Source organism: Triturus cristatus, chromosome 12 (assembly GCF_964204655.1).
Source record: "Triturus cristatus chromosome 12, aTriCri1.1, whole genome shotgun sequence".
NCBI lineage: Eukaryota > Metazoa > Chordata > Amphibia > Caudata > Salamandridae > Triturus > Triturus cristatus.
The window spans coordinates 815888407-815912345 of record NC_140595.1 but is presented as its reverse complement, the minus strand read 5'-3'; the positions used below and the strand labels follow the sequence as shown (position 1 = coordinate 815912345).

Genomic DNA, 23939 nt, shown 5'->3' with positions numbered 1-23939 from the left:
GGGGCGTTCCCTGGCCCATCTTCATTCTCACTTATTATAAATGGTACTAATGATGCTCTTCGGTCCTTGCAGGCCGATGCACCAAGTCTTGCAGGCTGCCCGATCCCTATTCTTTCGTATGCCGACGCTGCTGTCCTAAAGTCTAGGACCACCATCGGCCTACAGCGATTAATGGACACCGTTGCTAGATTCATAGAGGCCAGGAAATTAAAGATCAATAAATCCAAGACATTTATAATGTCTTGTGGGAAACCACTCAGAAGGCTAGGGCCTTTTTTATTGAGGGAACATCATTTGCAAAGGTCAATTCCTGTTGTTACCTGGGCATTCTTTTTTTCTATTAATGTTTCATTAGTCCAACACGTACAGAACGCCTGTCTCATCATCCTCTACAGTTCAAAAGGAAGTGGGGTTACTCACCTGGAAGATCTGTTGTGACTCAACCCTATCTTTCTGTGGCGCTCAATATGGGCCAAACCAGAGACCGAAGTTACGAAGGCAATTATTCATGGCTGTTTAGCGCTAGACTATGCTTTCAATATTCTGTGGCTTTCCTTCATCAATGGCACTCTTAAGTTGGTGTTTGGTTTCCCTGGGCTCCAGGAGCCTTCCAGAATTCTTGTGCCCCAGAACTCTGAAGTTGAGGCCTTTTTTTTCTTGGTGGTAGGGAGGAGAAAAGAGCTCTTGTTGATGCTAGCAAACCCAAGGTTGTTCAATATATGTCGTAGGCCCTTCCTGAGGGATACCAAATGTACCCGTCTCTGGTGACAAACACCCAACACTGTTTTATTTTAACAAGATTGCGGCTGGCTATCACACACCACCTCCTCACTTTCCTTACCATCAACCAATGGCATGGTGCATTGGTCCCGTGGCCCTGTGACGGTACCTCAAAACAGAGCACTCAGCTCTTTATGCTTTTTTTGTCAAATTTATCTCTAGTTAAGGAAGCACTTTCCAAAACCAATCTTTATTGCACATAACATTAGAGCTCATAATGCCGCAGTGCATTTTCTGTGTATCATAGAGGCCCCTGCAATGTTTTAACATTGCTTCTTACATTTGGGAAGCAATACGTTTTAAGACACACATCCTTTATGGTAGTACTGTTTTTCTGCTTTCATGATGTTAAGTTCTGAATTAATATATTAATGTTTTAACTTGTTTTTCTGATGTATTTAAACATTTGCTCTTTTATGGCCTATGATGATAGTGACGAATAAAGATTTGAATCGAATCGACTAGGGCACACTTCTTTAACTCACAGTGACACTCTTCGTTGCCCCTTCTGTTGTTTCCAGCACAGGACGGTCATTTTAATAAGAAGGGAACAGTGGAGTTTTCTGAAGATATGGAACATTAAAGCAGACAAACCCACTTGGGTAAAGTCTAACATTGAAACACATTTATGAACTATCAACATTTGAGGTAGTCCATGTCAGCCACTCAATAGGAGTTGCCTTCAGTTGTTGGTGTCCCTTTCTCCAGGTGGGGATCTGTGCATCGGCCGCCCACATCACTCTGTAGTGTGATTCTTGAGGAAGAAGTGAGAAGCATCGGGATTGTTGAACATATAGGTTTAACCGGGCTTGGCAATCCTCAGACTGGTGGGATGGAGTACAGCATATTGCACATTTAGGGCCTGCAGTTATCGTTTGACTCTGTCGTCTAGGCTCCTGTGCTGTGAAGTTAAGGAAAAGGTGAATTGCTGAGCCTCTATGGGATCCTTCGTGCCCGTGTGGGGCAATTTAACTACAGTGCCCCAATCTCTGTGGATCAAGAGGTCTGCCATAATCGGATATTGTGGTGCCACTGCGATCGTCTCAACAACAGTGGCCTGGGGGCTCTCTCCACAGTGAAGACTGGTGAAAAGTTGTCACTGCTGAATAACTCCACTAGGGGTGATTCCACAAAGTTCCCTGTCTTGGTGGACTTTGCTATGTCGGTAATTTGGATGTTGTAAGATCTAGAGCCTGCTTCCAGGTCTTCATTCTCGTGTCAGTTTTGAGGCCCTTGTCCTTCCGCGTAGATATCATCCATATCCAACATTGGCCTTTCGGTCGTATCTATCGCTGAGGCTTTGTATGTCCAAATCTTTTTGGAAACTTCATTTCTCGAGGACTATAACAGTGTATTCTACATAGACTGTGCCACTTTCTTCATATGCCCACTGCATGCCTGGCATGCATGCCTCTGATGTAGTCCATTTGTTAAATTCTAGGAATCCTTCATAATCTGCACAAAATCCACTTGCTGCTTTTCATAAAATAAGAATAATTAAAGACTGGTTACCTAATGTATGAACTCTAGTCAGTATACACTGTGGTGGATGACAGAGGCCTGATTTAGATCTTGGCGGACGAATTACAGCACCACAACGATGAGTGATATCCTATCCACGAAATATAAGTCCCATAGGATATAATGGGATTTATATTTCAGTTTACAGGATATCTGGCACCGTTGTGACGGAGTAACCCGTCCACCGAGATCTAAATCAGGCCCATAGTGACTTATCGACAGAGCGTGTGTATCTTAACTCTGGTCATCTGGCCCATCCATGACCTGCCCAGTCATGACCTGGATAGGAGATCCCAACTCATCAAACTGAGGTAGCCCAACCCAAGCATGACATGGATAGGAGATCTGGTCTATTCAAACCGAGGTCGCCCAACCCAGGCATGACGTGGATAGAAGATCTGGTCTATCCAAACCGAGGTCGCCCAACCCAGGCATGACGTGGATAGAAGATCTGGTCTATCCAAACCGAGGTCGCCCAACCCAAGCATGACATGGATAGGAGATCTGGTCTATTCAAACTGAGGTCGCCCAACCCAAGCATGACATGGATAGGAGACCTGGTCTATCCAAACCGAGGTCGCGCAACCCAAGCATGACATGGATAGGAGATCTGGTCTATCCAAACCGAGGTCGCCCAACCCAAGCATGACATGGATAGGAGATCTGGTCTATCCAAAACAAGGTCGCCCAACCCAAGCATGACATGGATAGGAGATCTGGTCTATCCAAACCAAAGTCGCCCAAGCATGACATGAAAAGGAGATCTGGTCTATCCAAACCGAGGTCGCCCAATCATGACATGGATAGGAGATCTGGTCTATCCAAACAGAGGTCGCCCAACACAAGCATGACATGGATATGAGATCCCATCTAGTCAAACCGAGGTCACCCAACCCAAGCATGACATGGATAGGCAATCTGGTCTATTTAAACTGAGGTCACCCAATCCAAACATGCCACTAACAGCAAATCATGTCTACTCAAACCATGGTCCTCTGGCCCTGACTGGACTACTGTTAGGGATGGGATACTTTCAGTTGCATTTTAAGTTGGTACCCATGGAAGGCTAAAATGGCTGATCGATGTCTCTGTATGCTGGTCAGTTTAGGACCAAGTCAGTCCCATGTCATTCAGATGCCTCAGAGAGGAATGTAAGAGGTGTCAGGTTAAAATTTTATAATCTGTTCCTCTCTGAGAATCCCTTCAATCCGCCAAATCTAGGGATCTATATATTTGTTTACATCCCTCCCAATGATTGAAAACATCCAGAGAGAGAAAAAAAGTTAGGCTTTTAAAGGCACCATTATTACCACCAGCATTACTACTACCACCACCATTACCATAAGAGCCACCATTACCTCATCACTGTTTTCACCATTACCATCATCAGGACCTGCAGTAACAATACTTCCACCGCTACCAATACTCCAACACAATTACTACCATTACCACCACCATTAGTACACCCATTTCCACCACAGCAGCTATTGCCGCTTTCACCATTACCACCTCCACCTGTAGAACTAATATATTACATCCACCACCCCATAACTACTAACATCATTACCACCACAATTACCAACACCAGCCCTATTAACACCATCACCATTAGTACCACCAATATTACTACCACCAATACTATCACAAACACAAGCATTACCTCCACAGTTAGACATTACCACCATCTCTTCAACGTTAGCAGCACCATTACCAACACCATCACCAGTAGATGCACCACCACCGTTACCAGCACTGTCACTATTAACCACTAGTAACAGCACCACCAATACCACTAGCACTACCATTGTGCCAACCATTACCACCTTATTATCACTACTAGCAGTACTGCCACTACCACCATTACAACTGTTACCAACAACACAACCATTACAACTATCACCACTACCAGCACCCCCAAAATTATCATCAGTAGCTCCAATATCGCCTCCATCATCACCATAACTACCAACATAATTACCACACCACAGTTACCGTCAATGTTATTACCATCACCATCATTATCACCAACATTACCATCAACACTAGCATTATCACCACAATTACTGCATTACCATTATCAGCATTGCCCCCACTACAACATTACCAGCACCATTCCCAACACCAGCAGCAACGCCACCACCATTGCAAGCACCACCAGTATTACCAGCAGTAACACCACCACCATTACCACCAGCCTTACCATTACAAGTGCAGTTCCTAACACCAACGCCATTGTTACCCCATCATTACTATGACCTTGTTGCTATTATCAGCACCAATACCACCGCTCACACCAGTATCACCCCCACCACTAATACTGCTGGTATCACCACTACAACCACCACACCTAGTATCGTACATCAACACACTCCCCATCATACAGATAAACAACTAACATTATATGCTAACACATCCACCAACATATGTCCGCACAGACACAATTATACAGAACCACAACCAGCATCATATGTCAGTACAACCTACACTACACACTCTCAACAACCAACATCATAGGCTAAGACCATCACACACACCAAGCACAACCATCATCATATGGCAAAACATCTATCATGATGTGCAAACACTTCCGCTATCATATGTTTACAAATCCAACATGTTATTTGAATATACTAACCATTATGTGTTGACATAACTAACATCATACACGAGCGCACCCAATATCATAAGCCCACACACTCATCATCAAACTCCCACTCAACCAAACCAACATACCAACTATCATGCATCCACTCACCCAATACCAGTTGTCAACACAATAGAAAACAATGGAATTCCCTACAAAAACTATAGTTGATTGGGAGATGAGGTTGACTAATATGTTAATAGTCGCTTCATCATAAAAAGGAAGAAGTCATAAAATCTGTCAGGTAAGGTACACTGTTCACCTGGTGCATCAACCCACCATACTTAGCCAGCCTTAACTCCCACACACAACATACAGTGTTTGTAATGTCACACTCCTTTTCAAACCAAACGTAACACACTACACAATATAAAAGATAATTCACCCATCCAACATCCTACGGCTGCAGATGCAACATCATAATGCAACAAAATCCACCACAATATGCCAATACACCTACTTTTGTATGTGCATCCAACCACCATTATATGGCAAAACATCCACCATCATATGGCCACCCACCCAACAGTATATGACTGCACACCCACTATTATATGCTCACACACCCACCAGAATATGCCCACACATCCCTGATCAGACAACCAGAAAGCCACGCGCAAATACCCACACCCACTAACGATATGTCCATATACAAACCATCAAATGCACAAATAGCCATCATTATATACTCACACCATGATTATACCACAACATCCTACTACCATGCAGTCAGTCTCTAGCATACAGGCACAAACCCACCAATGTATGCCAACCGACTGATGATCCTGCAACTCCCGGAGCCACTGCTTGCTCTATGCTCTACAGCGCCCCTCCAGGAACTTTTTCACACCACCTTGCAACCTTTTACAAACTTACAAGCTTAATCAATCGGTATCCGAAAGGCATCTCCTTTCAAGGTTCTCAAGTTGTAACAGGGCTGGGAGTTATAGTTTACTTAGGATGACGAGTTTGAGACAAGAGGTGAAGGCAGCACATTAACTCATAAATGTTATGATGTTTTAGTTGTTATGGCTAAGCCACTGTTCAACATTGTTCTATGATTGTTGTATATCTTTAAGAGATGTTGTTGCTCGGCTGAACAAAATCATGTGAGTTTCCCAGTCCAATTAGTGGGAGTGTTAGGAGGGCCATCCCGTTCCGTGGGCTTAAAAGACAATGAGCTCTGTACAGAATTTGATTTGGATAATTGCGGATGTATACAAGGTGATGGTGTGGTATGTGTTACAGGGAAAATTAGCCTTTTGGTAATATTCTTCACCCTGTCTGCCCACAGGTGAAGTCCAACGATGAAACCCAGACTGTGGGCATGATCCGCCGGGAGAGTGGCCAGTTCACGGTGCAGTTCCCCCTTGACCTGGATGTGAATATCAAGGCAGTGCTCATTGGCTCATCTTTCTTCTTGGTGAGTATTGTCCGCCTGGGAAGGGATACGGCTTTGAGATGGGATCAGGGAAGGTTGGCTGCTACCAGATGAGATAGATACCCCATCTGCCTGATAACCGTCACTGTTGTGACAGAGTAACCCGTCCACCGAAATCTAAATCAGGCACTAAATGATGATGGGTGGAGGCTGGGCTAGTGTAAGAGTGAGCACAGGTCTATGGCTTAAACCCCTGTGGCTGGACATCCCTGAGAATATCCCCCATTGATTACGCGATTGGATAAGCAGGGTCTCCGAGGCAACGATCAGCTCAACTTTACTGCTCTGATGGATCTCAAGTCGCAACTCTGTGCAAAGTTTGTAAAGGGACAGGATATAGTATGAAAGGATAATGAAACATTTGAAGATCCGTCAGGGATGTCCAAATATCATTAGAAGTATAATTCTCTTTTAAATATTAACCTCGCTTATTATTCACCGGGAGCACATTCTACTTTAACTATTTAGGGAGGGGCGCGCATCACTGAATTCCCCAGCTTGGGAGCAGCAAGCAATGCAACACCTGCAGGGCGTGCAGGCCATCAGCAGGGAAACCCTTCCATGTCTCTGATGCATAGGAGGAAAAAACTCCCTTCCACCAGAGACAATGGCTGATTATTTTAAACAAAAAAATAACTGCTTTAGAAGATTGTGTTAAAAATCAGAAATGCCTAGCGGGAAGGAACGGCATGGCAACTACTGGGTGTGTCATTGAGTCTGCAGTGGAGCTACTGCCCCGGACGCTTTGATGTAGACTGAGAGTCTCATGCCAGGCAGGTGAGAAGCTCAACAGTAAGCCATGGCTTCAACGTACCTGGCCATGCGGCCTGCACCGATCTAGATAACCCTAGTAGCCCTTAAAAAGGGTAAGTAGTTGATTTTGGTTTTGGGTAATGGAAAATACTGGACATGGGGTACTAAAAACCTGGTAGAATATTGCACACTGACTTAACTTGTGAAACTACCTATGTACTAATAGGTCGGTTTAAAAAACTAAGAAATCGCAATAGGTTGATGACCGACCTACCTAGAGAATATTAATTAGGTAGGCCACAATTTTTGACCCACTACGATTGGATACATCTAGAGAGATGGTGGCTAACAAGAGACCTCAGACCACCATTCCCGTGATTGCTTTTTAAAATTGAAAACTTTTTTGTTTTTTTTATAAAGGGTGTTCCATTTCCTCAAAGAAAATGGGACTGCTTTAAAAAATATATATATTTCAAGTTATGAGTCTGAGCCACTGCCTCCTCCCCTTGAAGCTGCCATTCCAATTTGCTAAGAGAAAGGGCTCCAAAGAGGACTCCTTCCCTTTTGTGAAAGTGTTACCTTGGGGGTTGGTACCCTATCACTAGTTTGCAACTGAAATTCCAGTCACAAACCATTGACACACAGGAAACCAAAACGCAATTTTGATGGAATGCCCACAATACGTCCCTTCCAAATTGAGATTCTGTATCCATTTCTAAAGTGATTTTAGGAGGGTTTAAAACTTTACTGTGTCCTAAAATGGGTTTAGTACATACAAAATAACTTTTTAGTGGACACCAAATTTTCTGATTTCACAAATCAGAGTGTTTTTGTGTAGGCTAAAAGCTTTAGTACATCTAGCCCACTGTGCTTTGTTGTGATTATTTCCTGGTGAAGAAGCCGGAGGCTGAATTACGTCTGCCAGGCTATTGATTTGGTAAAGGTAGTTTCTCTGCAAGACAGAGGGTGTCGAGCCTCCATAGGGCAAGAGTCCCATGTAGGGTGGAAGGACTGGAGAGAAGCCAGCCAGCAGGAGACGGGGACTTCGAGGAACATCACCTTGGATGTAGTCATTTTTCCCTTGATGACAACTTTCTATGCCAGCTCTGGTGAGTTGTAATACTTGCCTCTTGGCATCTGGCAGTGCGGATGGCAAGCAGCCCTGAGCATAGGGAAACTCTAAAATCCATATGCCGACACTTTACTAAGGGATGGTGGGACCCTTCAGCTTTGAGACCTCTGCCCCCCAACTCAGGTGGATGTTCTGCGCTGGTACAAATGACATGGTGGGCAAGTAAGAACGGCTTTGTGTCTCAGTGTGCTTTTATGGAAGGCACTGGAGAAGAACCTGGCCTCAGGCATGTAAACTCTGCTGTCTAGCAGGTGACGCGTCGGCTTGCCCCTAGGTTGGCATGGAATGTAGGTGGGCCCAATTTCTACTGAAGTATGTTGAGTGCTTCTTGAGGAAGTGGAGATCAAAGCAACTGTAGCGTTTAACCTAGGTTTTTCAAGAAAGTTGGCCTTGATCACAACACTCAAACTGGCCCCTCATGACCTAAAGATTCTTTGGACTGGCACAACCCCTCATATAATTTCCGTGTGCTCACTTTGCCACAATCCACACTTGAAATGGCAGCCTTTCTTCAGAGAACAGCATCATCATGCCCCAGACAGTAGCCCCAAGAGTGCAGCAGGCAGTACCTTCCTGGAACATCACAGTCCCCTCTGTGAAGACACTCGCTCATTGGGCGCACTTTTGATCTCAAACAAGACATGCCCAAAATGACTGCCTTGCTGGTACTTAATCTGGGCAAGGGTGCCACATTCTTCTTGGAAGAAGGCTGTGACCATGCTCATCAAAGCAGGAGCCTTCTGACATGGAAAGGGACATCCCCGCTCTTTTTCTTGGGACTAATAATTAATCTGGTGAGTATCTTTTTGAAGTTGCTCATTTGTTCCCATCCCGAGAGAAGGTAGGGTTGAAAATAATATGTGCGCATGTCAAGGGCGTTCTCCTGGGAACCCAACTTCAAAGGCTGGGAGGGCTTCTGTCTGTGATTCCCAAAGTACCCTTCTGAGAGATCAAAGGCACCACTAGTAATAATAATAATACCCACACACTTCCTCGCCCTGGCACATATACACACCCATAGGCACAATCAAGTGGGTCGTCGTGGTGGGAACGACTCACTCAATTCTGTGTAGCGTAATCACGCTTAATAACCCGTAGTTCCGCAAGATCACACGTAATAACAGAAGAGTAAATCTGCATTTAGCGCTATTTTCTTGGAGAAAAAAATGCAAGCACGGATGCATTTTGTGCTAAGAAATATCGCTAAATGCAACAAAACATGGATAGCAGACAGCAAGCAGCTACTCATGCTGGCTAAATATGCTCTTTTTGTAGAATTTTCTCCCAACTTACTCCCAGAATTTATTACTGTTTTCTTGGCGCAAAATGCACCCTCAAGTCCAGAATGGCTGCGAAGATGCATTTTGCTCTAAGAAAATAGCGTTAAATGCAACAGAACATAAGCAGCGGCGTGAGTAGTTGCTCACTCAATGCGCCCGTGTTGAAGGATGCCCCCCGAAATTGCTGTTAATTACAGGAGTGGTTGTAAATGTGTTATTAATGATAATTCTGTGTCAAATAGTAACACAGGGTTACCAAAATCACTTCCGGGTACTCTGACATAATTGAAATTGTGTCCAGGGCCAGTGCCTGGGCCCAGTACCCATGCATGCACACACTAAAATCAAACGGCATCCACAAAACGTGTACTATTGTGAGTTATATCAGATGTGAGGGACAATACAGGGCGTTTAACAGAATGACTTGGATGAGTGTGTCATGTGGTGGCTACAATTGATGAAAACTAAGGGCAGCTGGTCTAGTCTGGAGGTGGAGACTGGAGCTCAGACAGCCCCTCCGGACAAGCCCGCATAGTTCCATGACCCGTTAAGATGGAAGCCTAAATGGAGTGCAAGATTAGACCTTGATTACTCAAAAACATAATTCGGAAAAACTCTTTTGGGATTCGTACAGTGGCCCAGATGTTTAAAGAGAGCCTACAAATGTTATTCATGCCTGATCCTGTGGCCATCACACTATAGGTTTTTACCAAGAAATCCTGTCTCAACCACAAACAACCTGCGGTCTGTGTAGGTTTCCTGCTCTCCCTCCCTTTCCTCTAGTTTAGGGACCTTCCCGAAGCAGTAATGTGAATTCCAGCTGGCACGTTCTTAGAGATGTCCTTTGTGGATAAGGCGAGAAGTTCTCTGTCTTCAGAGAGGACAGCATAAATGACCACTAGAGCTCTCATGTCTGGGCTGTGCTTATCCAAAAAGGAAGTTGACCTACAGGGGAACTGGAATAGGGGTGACCAAGGTGATAAAGAGTGAGGCAACAATGGTGAAAGAGGATGTGGCCACCAAAGCAACTGAGAATGGGACCACTAGGGAGATGGAGAATGCTGCTTCCATGGTGATGGAAAAAGGGGGCCACCAGGGTGATAGAGAATGCAACCACTGGATTGAAATTGCAGCCACAGGGGTGATTGAGAATGCAGCCACTGGGGTGATTTTGCAGCCAATGGGGTGATTGAGAATGTAACCACTGGGGTGATTGAGAATGCAACCACTGGATTGAAATTGCAGCCACAGGGGTGATTGAGAATGCAGCCACTGGGGTGATTTTGCAGCCAATGGAGTGATTGAGAATACAGCCACTGGGATGCTTGAAAATACAACCACTGGAGTGATTGAGAATGTAACCACTGGGGTGATGGCGAATGTAACCACTGGGGTGATTGAGAAAACAACCACTGGGGTGATGGCGAATGTAACCACTGGGGTGATTGCGAATGTAACCACTGGGGTGATTGAGAATGTAACCACTGGGGTTATTGAGAATGCAGCCACTGGATTGATGAAGACTGCAGCCCCTGGATTGATGAAGAATACAGCCACTGGATTGACGAAGAATGCAGCCACTGGGATGAGAATGCAGCCACTGGATTGATGAAGACTGCAGCCCCTGTATTGATGAAGAATTCAGCCACTGGATTGACGAACAATGCAGCCACTGGGATGAGAATGCAGCCACTGGATTGACGAAGAATGCAGCCACTGGGATGAGAATGCAGCCACTGGATTGACGAAGAATGCAGCCACTGGGATGGTTGAAAATTTGGCCCCCAGGGTGAGAGAGAATTAGCCCCCCGCTGGTGATGGGTAGGTGGACACCTGAGTAATGGAGAATGTGGCCACCATGGTGTTTGAGATTGCAGTCACCTGATTGTGGGAGTACACACTCACCTGGCTGAGGAAGTACACGGTTGCCTGACTGAGAGAGTATGCGGCTGCCTGACTGAGGGAGTATGCGGTCACCTGACTGAGGGAGTATGCGGTCACCTGACTGAGGGAGTATGCGGTCACCTGACTGAGGGAGTATGAGGTCACCTGACTGAGGGAGTATGCGGTCACCTGACTGAGGGAGTATGCAGTCACCTGACTGAGGGATAACGCGGTCACCAGACAGGGATAATGCGGTCACCTCACAGAAGGAGAATGCGGTCACCTGACTGAGGGAGTATGAGGTCACCTGACTGAGGGAGAATGTGATCACCTGACTGAGGGAGTATGCGGTCACCTGACTAAGGGAGAATGTGGTCACCTGACTGTGGGAGAATGCGGTCACCCGACTGATGGAGAATGCGGTCACCTGACTGAGGGATAACGCGGTCACCAGACAGGGATAATGCGGTCACCTCACGGAAGGAGAATGCGGTCACCTGACTGAGGGAGTATGAGGTCACCTGACTGAGGGAGAATGTGATCACCTGACTGAGGGGAGTATGCGGTCACCTGACTAAGGGAGAATGCGGTCACCTGACTGAGGGAGTATGCGGTCACCTGACTGAGGGAGTATGCGGTCACCTGACTAAGGGAGAATGTGGTCACCTGACTGAGGGATACTGCGCTCACCTGACTGTGGGAGAATGCGGTCACCCGACTGATGGAGAATGCGGTCACCAGACTGAGACAGTATGTGGTCACCAGATTAAGGAGTATGAGGTCACCTGACTGAGGGAGAATGCGGTCAACTGACTGAAGGAATCTGCAGCACACAGGGTGATTGGGAATTCGGTCACCAGGGTGAAGGTTAAAGGGACCACCAAGTTAATGGAGAATGCAACCTCCAGTGTGCTACTAAGTGAGGGATCTGGTTGATGCAAATTGAGAGAAAACCTTGCATTAGGTGTTTTAATTTCCGAAGCCTCTTGCACTAGACACTCGTATCCCACCAGACTCCTGTACCTCACCTTCTGTTCTCTTGTCATCTCTCAGGATGCAGAAATTTACAGTCGGCGAATGAAGATGTTGCGAGACGCGCAGCACCACCGCCACTAAACTAACCATAAGCTCTCTTTACGCTGGAGAAAGAGCGAATACTGGAGGAGACTGGATCCTGGTGCACACTGACTCTTGCTGCCCCTCCTTTCATCAAACTACGCTCCCTCATCTACAGGCATAGATGTCTTACAAGAAATGTTCCGATCTGTGTCGGGCACCGAACACCAAGCCTAAGGCGGAGGTGGGAAGTCTGGGGATGTAGCTTTATCTTCTGGTTTCCTGTGCAGGAATGGCTTGAGAGAGCCGCAGGGGCCAAGGAAGCAGATCTGATTTCCTCAGTGCCATTTCAGTGACTGACATCCTGTGACCCAGCACCAGAGGGGAGTCTGTAAAATGTCTCAGTGCCTTTATGGATACATACAGCTCTCTGCAGTACTCCTACCTACACACCCACCACTTAAACACATACATACACATCTCTTCAGCACTCCTTTACACCCTCCCTCACACATGTATACACACAGGTCTCTTCTGCACTGCTTCCACACGCCACACTTGGATACATGCACACAGGTCTCTTCAGTCCTTTTACAACCCTTCACACTTTGATACATACACACAGGTCTCTTCTGCACTTCCACAACCCCTCACACTTGGATACATACACACAGGTCTCTTCTGCACTCCTTCCACAACCCGTCACACATAGATACATACACACAGGTCTCATCAGCCCTTTTACAACCCTAAACACTTTGATACATGCACATAGGTCTCGTCAACCATTCTACAACCCCCTACACTTTAATACATACACACAGGTCTCTTCAGTCCTTCTACAACCCCTCACACTTGGATACATACACAAAGGTCTCATCAGCCCTTCTACACCCCCTAACATTTTGGATACATACGCACAGGTCTCATCATCCCTTTTGCAACCCCTCACACTTGGATATATACACAAAGGTCTCATCAGCCCTTCTACAACCCGTCACACTTTGGATACATAAACACGGGTCTCTTCATCCCTTCGACAACCCCCCCACACTTGGATACATACACACAGGTCTCTTCAGTACTCGTGCACACCCTCGCCCCACACATGCACATATAGAGGTCTCTTCAGCATTCCCACACACACAGACATACACCCACAGGTTCCTTCAGTGTCTCCACACACATATACATATGTCCCTGGAGTATTCTCACACATCCTTCCACACAGATCACAGATACACATCTCTTCAGTTTCCTACTGACCCACACACACTCGTGCGCACATACAGTCTCCTCAGCAATCCTTCACAAACCCCCACACAACTGTCTCTTCAGCAGTCCTGTACACACATACAGGTCTCTTTTGAACTACCACACACATTTATTTTACTGCACCTGTGCCCATGCCACGCCTGCTAAGGGCACGATTATGAGTTGTACAGTACTGGTGGGATGGCAGACCTGCACTATTAACATCAGAACAGTGGAGTCAGCACCTCGCCAGTACCGTGCAGCTACTGGTAAACCCTACAGGATAGGGATTCGCTTGCTGGACCGGATTTATTGGCCGGTTCTCATTATTAGTTAAGAGTCGATATTGGGTCTGCTCTTCGCACACCCAGAAGAATCTGGGAGCAGGAACACCAGTTGTAATAGGGATAAGTGGATTTCCACACTGGACTGCATCTCCACCTGACTGTCAGTCGGGCCTAGGTGTTCTAACTTGAGGTCTAATTTCTCATGTTCACATATTATGTAGTTTATACATGCACGTGTTCCTGTCACTGCACCTGTGTGATAGGCACAATCAAGTCCCTTGATGCACCCAAGACCTTTTCCAGAGTGTTTCAAAGCAACTCAATACACATAAGAAACCACTCCATCAATCGTAGACACATCAACATGTTTATGAGATGGCCTCATCATTTTGTAACTGCTTACCTCCAAACTTCTGTAGAACTCTTTGCTACGTATATAAGTGGACTCTTCAACCCTGTAATACACCCATATGTGATGTCATGCTGTCCCTCTAATACACATATGTTTAATGTCTCTTTAGCACTCTCATGCACACATCCTCAAGATCCTGCCAGCAGTCTAATGCACAGACCTTTGAGGTCTCTCTAGCACTCTTTTAGGCTTATCTTCAAGATGTCTTAGCATTTTTAGGTTGAGCCTAGGCAGTGCTCATGCGCTGTCTCTCGACATGCTGTATTCTACTCTAGGGGCTTAGACCACGCCCACTGCTTTCCATTTACTCCTTATAATGCCTTTCTAAATTTGTTTCTTTTCATTCATAAAAAGCTGCTCTTGTCCCGCCTTTGGGTGTACTTTTCACTTTCGTGTGGACTGCCCCCTGTTACATGTCCCCATGCTCTTTGATTTATTTATCGTTTCTTCGACGCACTATGTTTTTCATTGAATTGGTCCTACGGCCACTCTTGTTCCCGTCTCTCCACCTGCACCATTTATTAAGAGCCTCCGATCTGCCCGTTTAGGGTTGGTCCCGGGCTCTGGCATGGCATCCAGTGGCTGATATCTGCATATTCTGTTAACCTCTGAGCTGCTCACACCGGCGATAGTGTAAGACTCACCTGTTTGGCGTGACCCAAGCTTCCGGTGGCGAGTCCCTGCTTGTGCTGGCGTACAGTAGTAATAATACTAGTACTTTTATGTTGTGTCAGCCACAGCGCATCCTACAAACTGACTGGTTTCATGGCTACCGAGTGGCATCCAGCCCAGCTGGAGTGAAACCCAGAAGGACGAAAAATTTGAACACGCCACAACGACCCAAAGCTCTGATCTGCATACAGCACAGATCTCTGCTGCATGCGCTTAACCCACTGAGCTATCTAATCAGAATGCAGAATTATTTACATGTTATCTGCCATTGTAGCCGATACAGCTCCAGTAAATTGTGTTTTGGAGGGGGCAGGGACATGTGCGCACAGCCGCCGCCCTTCTCCTCTCCCTCCCTTTATTTGCCCCTCTATCCTCCTTCCCTAACACCTTGACGGACACACGTCTCACCACATTCTCGTCTCTGCCCCACAGCAGCTCTGGGGAAAGCATTGCGATTCAAATGCCTGCAGCTATTTCCCTGGAAGCTAAAGCTCTGCAGCCGGAATGTAATAAGGGCAGGCAATAACTGTCCTGTCGCCTCAGCTCAGACTAATCTCCTGGCCTGTGCATGGCCACACGTGGTGCCCGCGGCGGTGGGGGCTGTCCTCCCAAATCGCTCTCCTCAGATTGCATGTCTGCTGTATAATTGAAGCTGTGTGCTCTCCTCTATTGGGGATGGTATGAGCTTTCCATCTGACTCCGTGAACCGTGCACGTAGCATGTGATAATGTGACAGTATGTTGAGTGTGTACTCACGCCGCCACAACATAGAAATGTGAATTCACTTTGCCGTAATGAGAAGTTTGTGTGTTTTCACTTCCAAATCAGGCTTCAAAAGCAACCAAAGCACCGAGATTGCACTCCTCACTGCAACAGACAACATCCGCAATCTCCTCGACCGAGGCGAAACCATAGCCCTCCTCGTCCTGGACCTCTCGGCAGCCTTTGACACCGTCTCCCACTATATCCTCTATGCAAGAATTCATGACACTGGCTTCCGCAGCAAAGCCTTAGAGTGGATCCTCTCAGATAGTCAGGCTCCTAAAGTTCTCCTCAGAACCTACAGAGATCAGCTGCGGAGTCCCTCATGGCTCCTCCCTGAGCCCCACCCTCTTCAACATCTACATGGCCCCGCTGGCAGCCATCCTCGAAAACCACGGACTAAACATAGTCTCCTGCGCTGACAACACCCAGCTGATTCTCTCACCGAAGCAACTACATCTGCAAAGAACAACTTCCACAATGAGATGAAGACAGTCAATACATGGATGAAGGACAGCTGCCTCAAACTCATCTCCGACAAAACCGAAGTCCTCAAACCCTGGTGGCCCGCAGCGCCCGGAGCCCCCCGCACCCACAGACCACGCATGTAAGCTCGGCATCATCCTTGACTACGCACTCTTAATGAGCCACCAAATCAACGCCGTCTCATCCTCCTGCTTCCACATGCTACGCCTGCTTCAAAAAGATTTTTAAGTAGATCCCCACCACGTCTAGAAGAACAGTCACCCAGGCGTTCATCAGCAACAAACTCAGCTACGGCAACGCACTCTATGCCAGCACCACCCAGAAGCTCCAAAAGAAATTGCAAAGAATCCAGAATGTCACCGTAGGTCTTATCCTGGGCATCCCTGCCGCAGCGACATCGCCATCACCTGAGAAACCTCCACGGGCTCCTGATCAACAAAAGAATCACCTTCAAGCTCCCCACGCATGCCCACAAGGCCCTCCACATCAGCTCTGCATACCTCAACCACCGCCTCTCCTTCTACACTGCCTCCAGACACCTCCGCTCCTCCAAACTGGCCCTGGCCACTATCCCACAGATCCACAAGACCACGGCTGGAGGAAGAACCTTCTCCTACCCCGCCGCAAAGACCTGGAACTCTTTCTTTACATCTCAGGCAATCACCCGAACTGCCTCAATTCAAGAAGGACCTCAAGACCTGGCTCTTCGACTGAACTGCAGAACTACCTCCCCCCCCCCCCCACGCGCCTTGAGGCCCTAATGGGTGATTAGCCATGCTCTGTAAGACCCTGATTGATTGATTGTTTTACTATGACATATAAAGCTGTCCTGTAGATAGCGGGAAATGCAGTCTGCGCTTTCACAACAGGAAGTACAATATCTCTGGGATAATACCGAAAACTTATTTTCTTTCTGTGGCGAGTTGAAAAGTGTGTTTTTACATGATAATTTCCAAAGTGGACTTTATTCTTTTGATAATGACAACAGCGAATATCCGTGTAGTGTGGAAGCGGGCATTCTTTGTATGAACGTTACTACATGCATGCTTTTCTCGATAGGGAGAGGATGTGACCTTACAACCAGAGCTGCCAACTTTGGAACTGGGGAACCAGGTTCCAGTTTCGGCTAAATATCCTGTAATTTTGGGCAGTCACTTATTCTCTCCATGCCCAAGATTACTGTCTCTGTGGAATCACAAAAAGCGATACACAAACAGTTTCAATAACAACATTTCTCATACAGTTAATTATGCTCTTAGGGCTCAAAATTTGTAATCTAGAATTTGTCCAGTTCCGACAAACACCCAAAAAAGTACTAACATTTCTTTTAATGATTTTTTTGCCCATGTTTCCATCTTTCTGTTTCCATGCCAACCATCTGTAACTATCCTACCCATGCATCACCCATTATCTTTTCATTCATCTAATCACCCAGATATCCATCCATGTGTGCATACAGGTATCTATCCATTCAAGCATTCATACACATATCTATTACTCCACCGACCCATCCACCCTAAACGACACCTCTGCTTCGTAGACGCTCACATTAGCGGAGGGCAGGAATCCGATATTTCAGAGCCTGGACACAAAGAAGGTATCGAATCGAGGGAAAACAGACTCAGACTAAAGTGCATTTTCAATGCTGCACCTGATGCCATTAAGCGGATTTCGTATGAGCTTTTCCTGCGTACAAAGGGGCTGTACACAATCAAATCGCCTCATGCATACAGTAATGTTGGCTAAATGTTGCTGTCGTCTCCAGAAGCCAAATTATGTAGGTCGCTTACATCTCCAGATTAAATTCAGCACACTAGCACCGGTGCAACTTTTGCTTTGACAACTGGACTAATTTACTGGCACAAAATGTTATTTTTTTAATTGCTCTGTTGGTACAAATGTAGTTTTTCCCCTTTACAGGTGTCGCAAATGTTGATTTAAGGTTGCACCAACATGAGTGCTAGCTATATGAACTGGAATTGTTACTGCACATAATCCGCCCCCAAATGGTGATGTCAATGATATAGCCATAACAATGCACTTTTTACATACATGTCCATAGGCTATCCAGCGAACTCCCCTCATTAATTCTCTGTGTATCCTCCCTCATCACGGATACCAGCTGACTGTGAGACCCTTTACCTAAGACTGGCTGAGTTTACACCTTCCAAGCTACCAGCCACATCCTACAGTACGGCGGGATAACGCAGAACATTCAAAACCACCCAGCATAATTACTCTGCACATAATACCACTCAGCCCAACAAAATTCAACTCCACATAATACAAATAATCACTACCACATAATTATACCCCACATAAAACCAATCTATCCCTTATAGCAACAATCCACAGAAACGCGCCACACCATTCCACATAATTCCACTCCACATAATTTCACTCAATGCCAAACAAATCAACTCAACACGTTTCCATTCCACACCACATAATTCAACCAGAAACCACATAATACAAATCAACAACACAATTAAATAACACCACATAATTCCACATCCCACCACAAAATTCAACAGCACACAGTATAATTAACCTCCACTACATAACACTCCACAACACAAAATACCATGCCACATAATCACTCTTCCTAACACTCAATCCCACTCCACATTATTCCAATACACTAAATACCACCTAATTACTATCCACATAATTCCACTGCACACCACATACATGCACCCCACAACACATAACTAAAAAAAATTACATTTAAAATGCAAATAGCTCTAACTCTCGTTTTCTAAATGATCACTCCACTGCAAAAAATATATATAATTAAAAAACATTATCATTTACAGCGCCAATAGCTCTAACTTACACAAATGTGAGAACGATTGCATTGCAAAAGCTTGTTATTCACATATCTTCGCCGTCTTTCCACCACTCAAATACACTTATATTTGAGGTTTCTCTGGCAGACTTATAAACATAGCTCCAAGCTCTCTTCAGCATCTCTCCATCACTAACCATCAAATATTTGGATTTACAGGAAAACGGCAGTCCTTCTTTACATAAGATGTGATTTCCTTATAATAAATGCATGTATAAGATATCTTCTCTCTGCTCCTCTCCAGCCACGCAAGAGGGATTTGCCAGTTGTTCTGCTCATGTACTAGAGGCATGTTATCTGTTATATACAACATTCATTTAGTACACCCTTCACTTGTTAGCACGAGATCTATTCTGTGCCACTGTTAAGATCTACATATACTCGATATATTCTACACTAATCTACAAACAACCCTTTCTGTGCTCCTATATAGTTATGCAATAAGCATGTATCACATTTTGCGCTCATATGGAAGTTATCTATTCTGCGCTCACATAAAAATAGACAAGGCCTAATAAACACTCCCGCTTTTCACCATCATATCTATTCTCGGGTCCTATTAAGATATATGAAAGATATTTACAGTACTGTGCCCCCCCCCTTTACCCGAGACGTGTTCTGTGCTCCTGTACAGACATGCAATAACCATTTCTGCATTACTGTGCATGTTATCCGGTATGTCCTCATATACAGATATCCAATTCCAGTTTCTGTGTACATAGCACGCTATCTGTTCAGTGCTGTGATAAATACATAAAGGCTTTTACTGTGTTCTGACTCCGATAATAGATATGTTTGATTGACCTTGTTAGTTGGATTATTTTTCTCTAAGGAGTGGTATTCGTTTTTAACAAGTCTAACGGCATCCCTTTGACGTTGTAGTGTGCTCCACTGAAATGGGTTAAGTGCAGTGATGCTCAACAAAGCAACACTTTGTTTTGTTTTTATTTTGAACAGAAAGACTAAAAATAACAAACATTCTCATAACACCTTTCAGACAGTGACATGAGAAAGGTGTAATGTTAGTGGCTAACCGTTTACCCTCAAACCTACACCCTAAATCCTATATCCTTACTCAAAGTACTGTATCTTCTCCCCTATACCCCAAATGCCTAACCCTGCACCCACTCTCTAACCCCTATCCTTCACCTCTATACCATAACCATAACCATATACCTCTAACCCTTAACACTTTACCCATGACACTTGCACCCTAAACCCCTTACAATCAACCCCTAACTCCTTAGCCCTATCCCCTATACGCTTTACTTCTATCCCCTAATCCTTACCACAGTGCCTTTAACCTTATACCTTAAACCCAAATCCTCAATTCTTTACCCCAAATCCGAACTCTGTTTCTGAGCCCAAATCACTGTCCTCTGTACCCTACACCCTAAACGGGACACCCTGTTCCCTTAATCACTAACCCTGTACCCTAAACCTCTATTTCCCTAGCTCATAATCCTATACCCCAAACCATGTACCTATAACGAAGAACCCTTTAATTCTCAACCTGTATCACTTTACTCTTTAGCCTTCACCGCAAACCTTAACCCTGTTTCATCATTCACTAACGCTATACCTCAAAGCCCTATACCCCGAACCCTTAACCTTATATTCCAAACCCCAATCCCTAAACCCATCTTCTTAAACCCTGTGCCTCATATCTAACACCCTTAAACGCTATCCCTTCACCCCATTCATAGTGTCCAAATTTCAGTTCATTTTAGGAAAACACGTTGAGAAGTGTCTCCGTAAAGTATTCATTCTTAGAACCGATACTTGCGAAATGTGGTTTGTTTTTGTATCTTTGCGGAAGTACCATCTGTTCTCTGCTTCTGCACAGCCGTGAAATTACACACTTATCACATTATATGAGAATGTACACGCTAGCCATGCTGAGATGCCGGAAAAATAAAGAAGACGTATTTATTGCATTAACTTCGTATATACGCAAAGAAATGCCCACAAACCTGAATAGAGCTCTGTTTCCTATTGAATGTTCTATGTGCATGAAGGCTTCTGGGTGAGAAGGGGGCTGGGAGGCTGATCAGAATTTGTTTTTAACCTGTGTAACAGATCCTGGCCGCCTTCAGAGAAGGGGGAAGAATAATTCTTGACAGTCACAATCCTCTGAAAAGCTTTTAGAGCTGGATCAGAGTCAGTGAGATGCTAAGGTAGGCCCATGTTAAATTTCCAACTTCTGGTGTTTGGGAATTCTCAAACATGGGGGGAAAACTCCTGCTTTCTACTTCAAAGGCAAAATGTATACAGTTTCTTAGGAGTTGTGAAAAAAAACTTGGATTGATTTGTCAAAAAACCTTTTAAAAGTTGGTATTGCTTGGCTAGCTCAGGTCAGATTCTTGCTGTCTTGGTTTTATGGTTAAGGGGTTTGTATAAGTGCAAGGAAAAACAGATTCAGCTGTTATGTGGGTTGTATTTAGATATGAAATAGCTTTTTTTAGACAACAGACTAATTCTATTTTAAAAATTGAATCTGTAGACACAGCTTTGAAATATGACAACTGCCTTAAATTCTGTTTAGCAGGGTGCACTACTAAAAGTTGTAGAAGAGTTTGCTTAAAGATTGTTATGAAACATTTGATGGTTTTTGCGTTTTTTATAGTTGTGTATTATTGTACCAAAACGTATACAATAAAAATGTCATTATTATTATTAAACATTTTAAGTAAACAAGCCTGAGTTTTTCTTAACGTGTATTTTTATAACTAGCAAATTTATTTAAAAAATGATGAATAACTTTTGTTACGTTTTAATAACTTCTCCGCCTGCTCTAAAACTCACGAAGGCCATTTAAAACTTTAAAATGAGGTGGGCCTCTTTAATTGACTTACAAAAAAGTTTATGGATGTTCAACAATCTAAAATTCATTTTAAATTTAAGAAGTTATATTTAGCTATTTATCACCCAACCCCAAGATTAGGAAAATCCTATAAAAATATTACAGCTTTTAAAGGAAACAGACCTACATTTTGACATTATTTAAAAGTGTTGTTTAAAAAGTAGCATTTTTACTTTGTGGTCATTGTATGTAAATATTCTATGACAAGATCCCTTTCCCCAACGCAACTGATATGACCAGATTGTAGCCTGTTTCAACCTGTAGGATGAAGCAGTCAGTAGGAAACAGGGGTCTTGTTCCTCCAATGACCCCGTCACATCCTTGCCCCTTCTTCGTGGATAATACTGAGGCCGCCCTCCTGGGAAGCATTACGTGGTGAGTATAAGAATTCTTGTACCAATAGTTTGTAACAGAAAATTAAAGTTCAGCAAGCTAAAAAGCCACAAATAAAAAAAGCCATATGCAGGTCCTGATCATTTTGGCAGGATGATTTATTGTAGGAGGTTGGGATTGGGTCCTGAAGATATCAATGGCCATCTAAAAACAAGCATTTGTAAATGCATTCGGTTTTGCCTATGTGATTAATAATATTTTTGTTGTTTTGAGTTTAAAGTTGGTGAGCAGTTGTGCAATATAAGTTAAAGAAACTCCATTAAAGTGTCATGACTTGTTTTTTTAGAAAGCATTTTGCTTGCATACATACGAATGTACTTCTTTAAGCTCCGTAAAAAAAACATTTTGGTGAAGGAAACACCAACGTACACCTCTCTCGTGTCAGAAATAATGACACAATAGGTGCAGAACATAATCATTGCCCAATTTAGATGCATTAGACAAATTAAACTTCTGCCAAACAGAGGTGGTTCCTTGGCAACATCGATTAAGTATATGACGTCTGGAAAAGGGCGTTAACTTCAGCAATAAATTAGCTCCAAGTATTGCGTTGGGGTTTTTCAGTCAAGGCGTGTAACAAGCAAGTCATCTTGGAAAACTAACAGCAAATGCTTCCGCTCAGCCGTGTTTAGGAGCGGAGAGAGGGCTCTATCGCTGCCAGCGATCTCTTCTGTAAACATTTTACGTCTCTGCACGTTTGAGTGACGATAAAGCCCGGGCAACTACGCTGTAAATGCATTCAGCCAGACATTGTAAAGTGCAGCTGATGTCGCTGCCGCCATCATTTTATGGGCAGGGCACATGCAAACACTAGAGCGCTGCCTCGATTAAATGGCGCCTCTAGAAGGCGCGGCCAAGTAACCAGGAAGTAAAAGCAAGAGCCTAAAATCATTGGCAATTTTCTTTAAAAATGGAAGTAGTACCCTGCACACAACAGGGACTAAAAAGTGCAGTAAACTTCTGCCCCCCCCCCCCCCCCTCCCCCACACACACAGAGCATCAGCAGAATGGTTCCCGGCAGCCTCCAAACACAAAAAATGCATTGGGAAAAGTTGAGGTAGAGCAGTGGAAGAGCTGGTCAGTGGGGTGGAGGGGAGCCAATCAGAGCATATACCTGTGATTGACAACTAACGCCATCCAGTCATGAGCAGGGGGCTGACCCAAAACCCCCTAAGTTTATATTATGTATTTGGAAACAATAGGTCTGCCCACACTGCGGTGTGTATCCGAGTCCTAACAAATGACTGAAATACATCGGATCATTTTAATAAACCCATATACATAACTAAGCAAAAGAATTGCATGTCACATACATTACAGCTCGTTTGCATTACGTAAGTCACGCAGAATAAGGAGAACAACGTGACCACATGTGTAAAAACCATAACAAGCAGAAAACAAGTAGAACTTTGGGCCAGTTCATTCAGGGATAGCTTTGTCTCAGGAACACACTACGCGATACTGCAAAGCT

General features: G+C 44.6%; 1 protein-coding gene across 2 annotated transcripts in view; it reads left to right on the top strand.

Moving 5' to 3' along the window:
- LOC146782965 (phospholipid scramblase 3-like) overlaps positions 1–21906 on the top strand; it is a 220279-nt gene extending 198373 nt beyond the window's left edge. Inside the window, exons 7-8 of one of the 2 annotated variants that reach the window (XM_085638675.1) lie at positions 6240–6368; positions 12489–21906. In XM_085638675.1, the coding sequence (XP_085494801.1) occupies positions 6240–6368; positions 12489–12551 (192 nt within the window). In that variant the 3' untranslated portion in view covers positions 12552–21906. The remainder of the gene's footprint in view (positions 1–6239; positions 6369–12488) is intronic. The other variant, XM_085638676.1, reaches the window with a different exon arrangement.
- The last annotated feature ends 2033 nt before the right edge of the window (positions 21907–23939 follow it).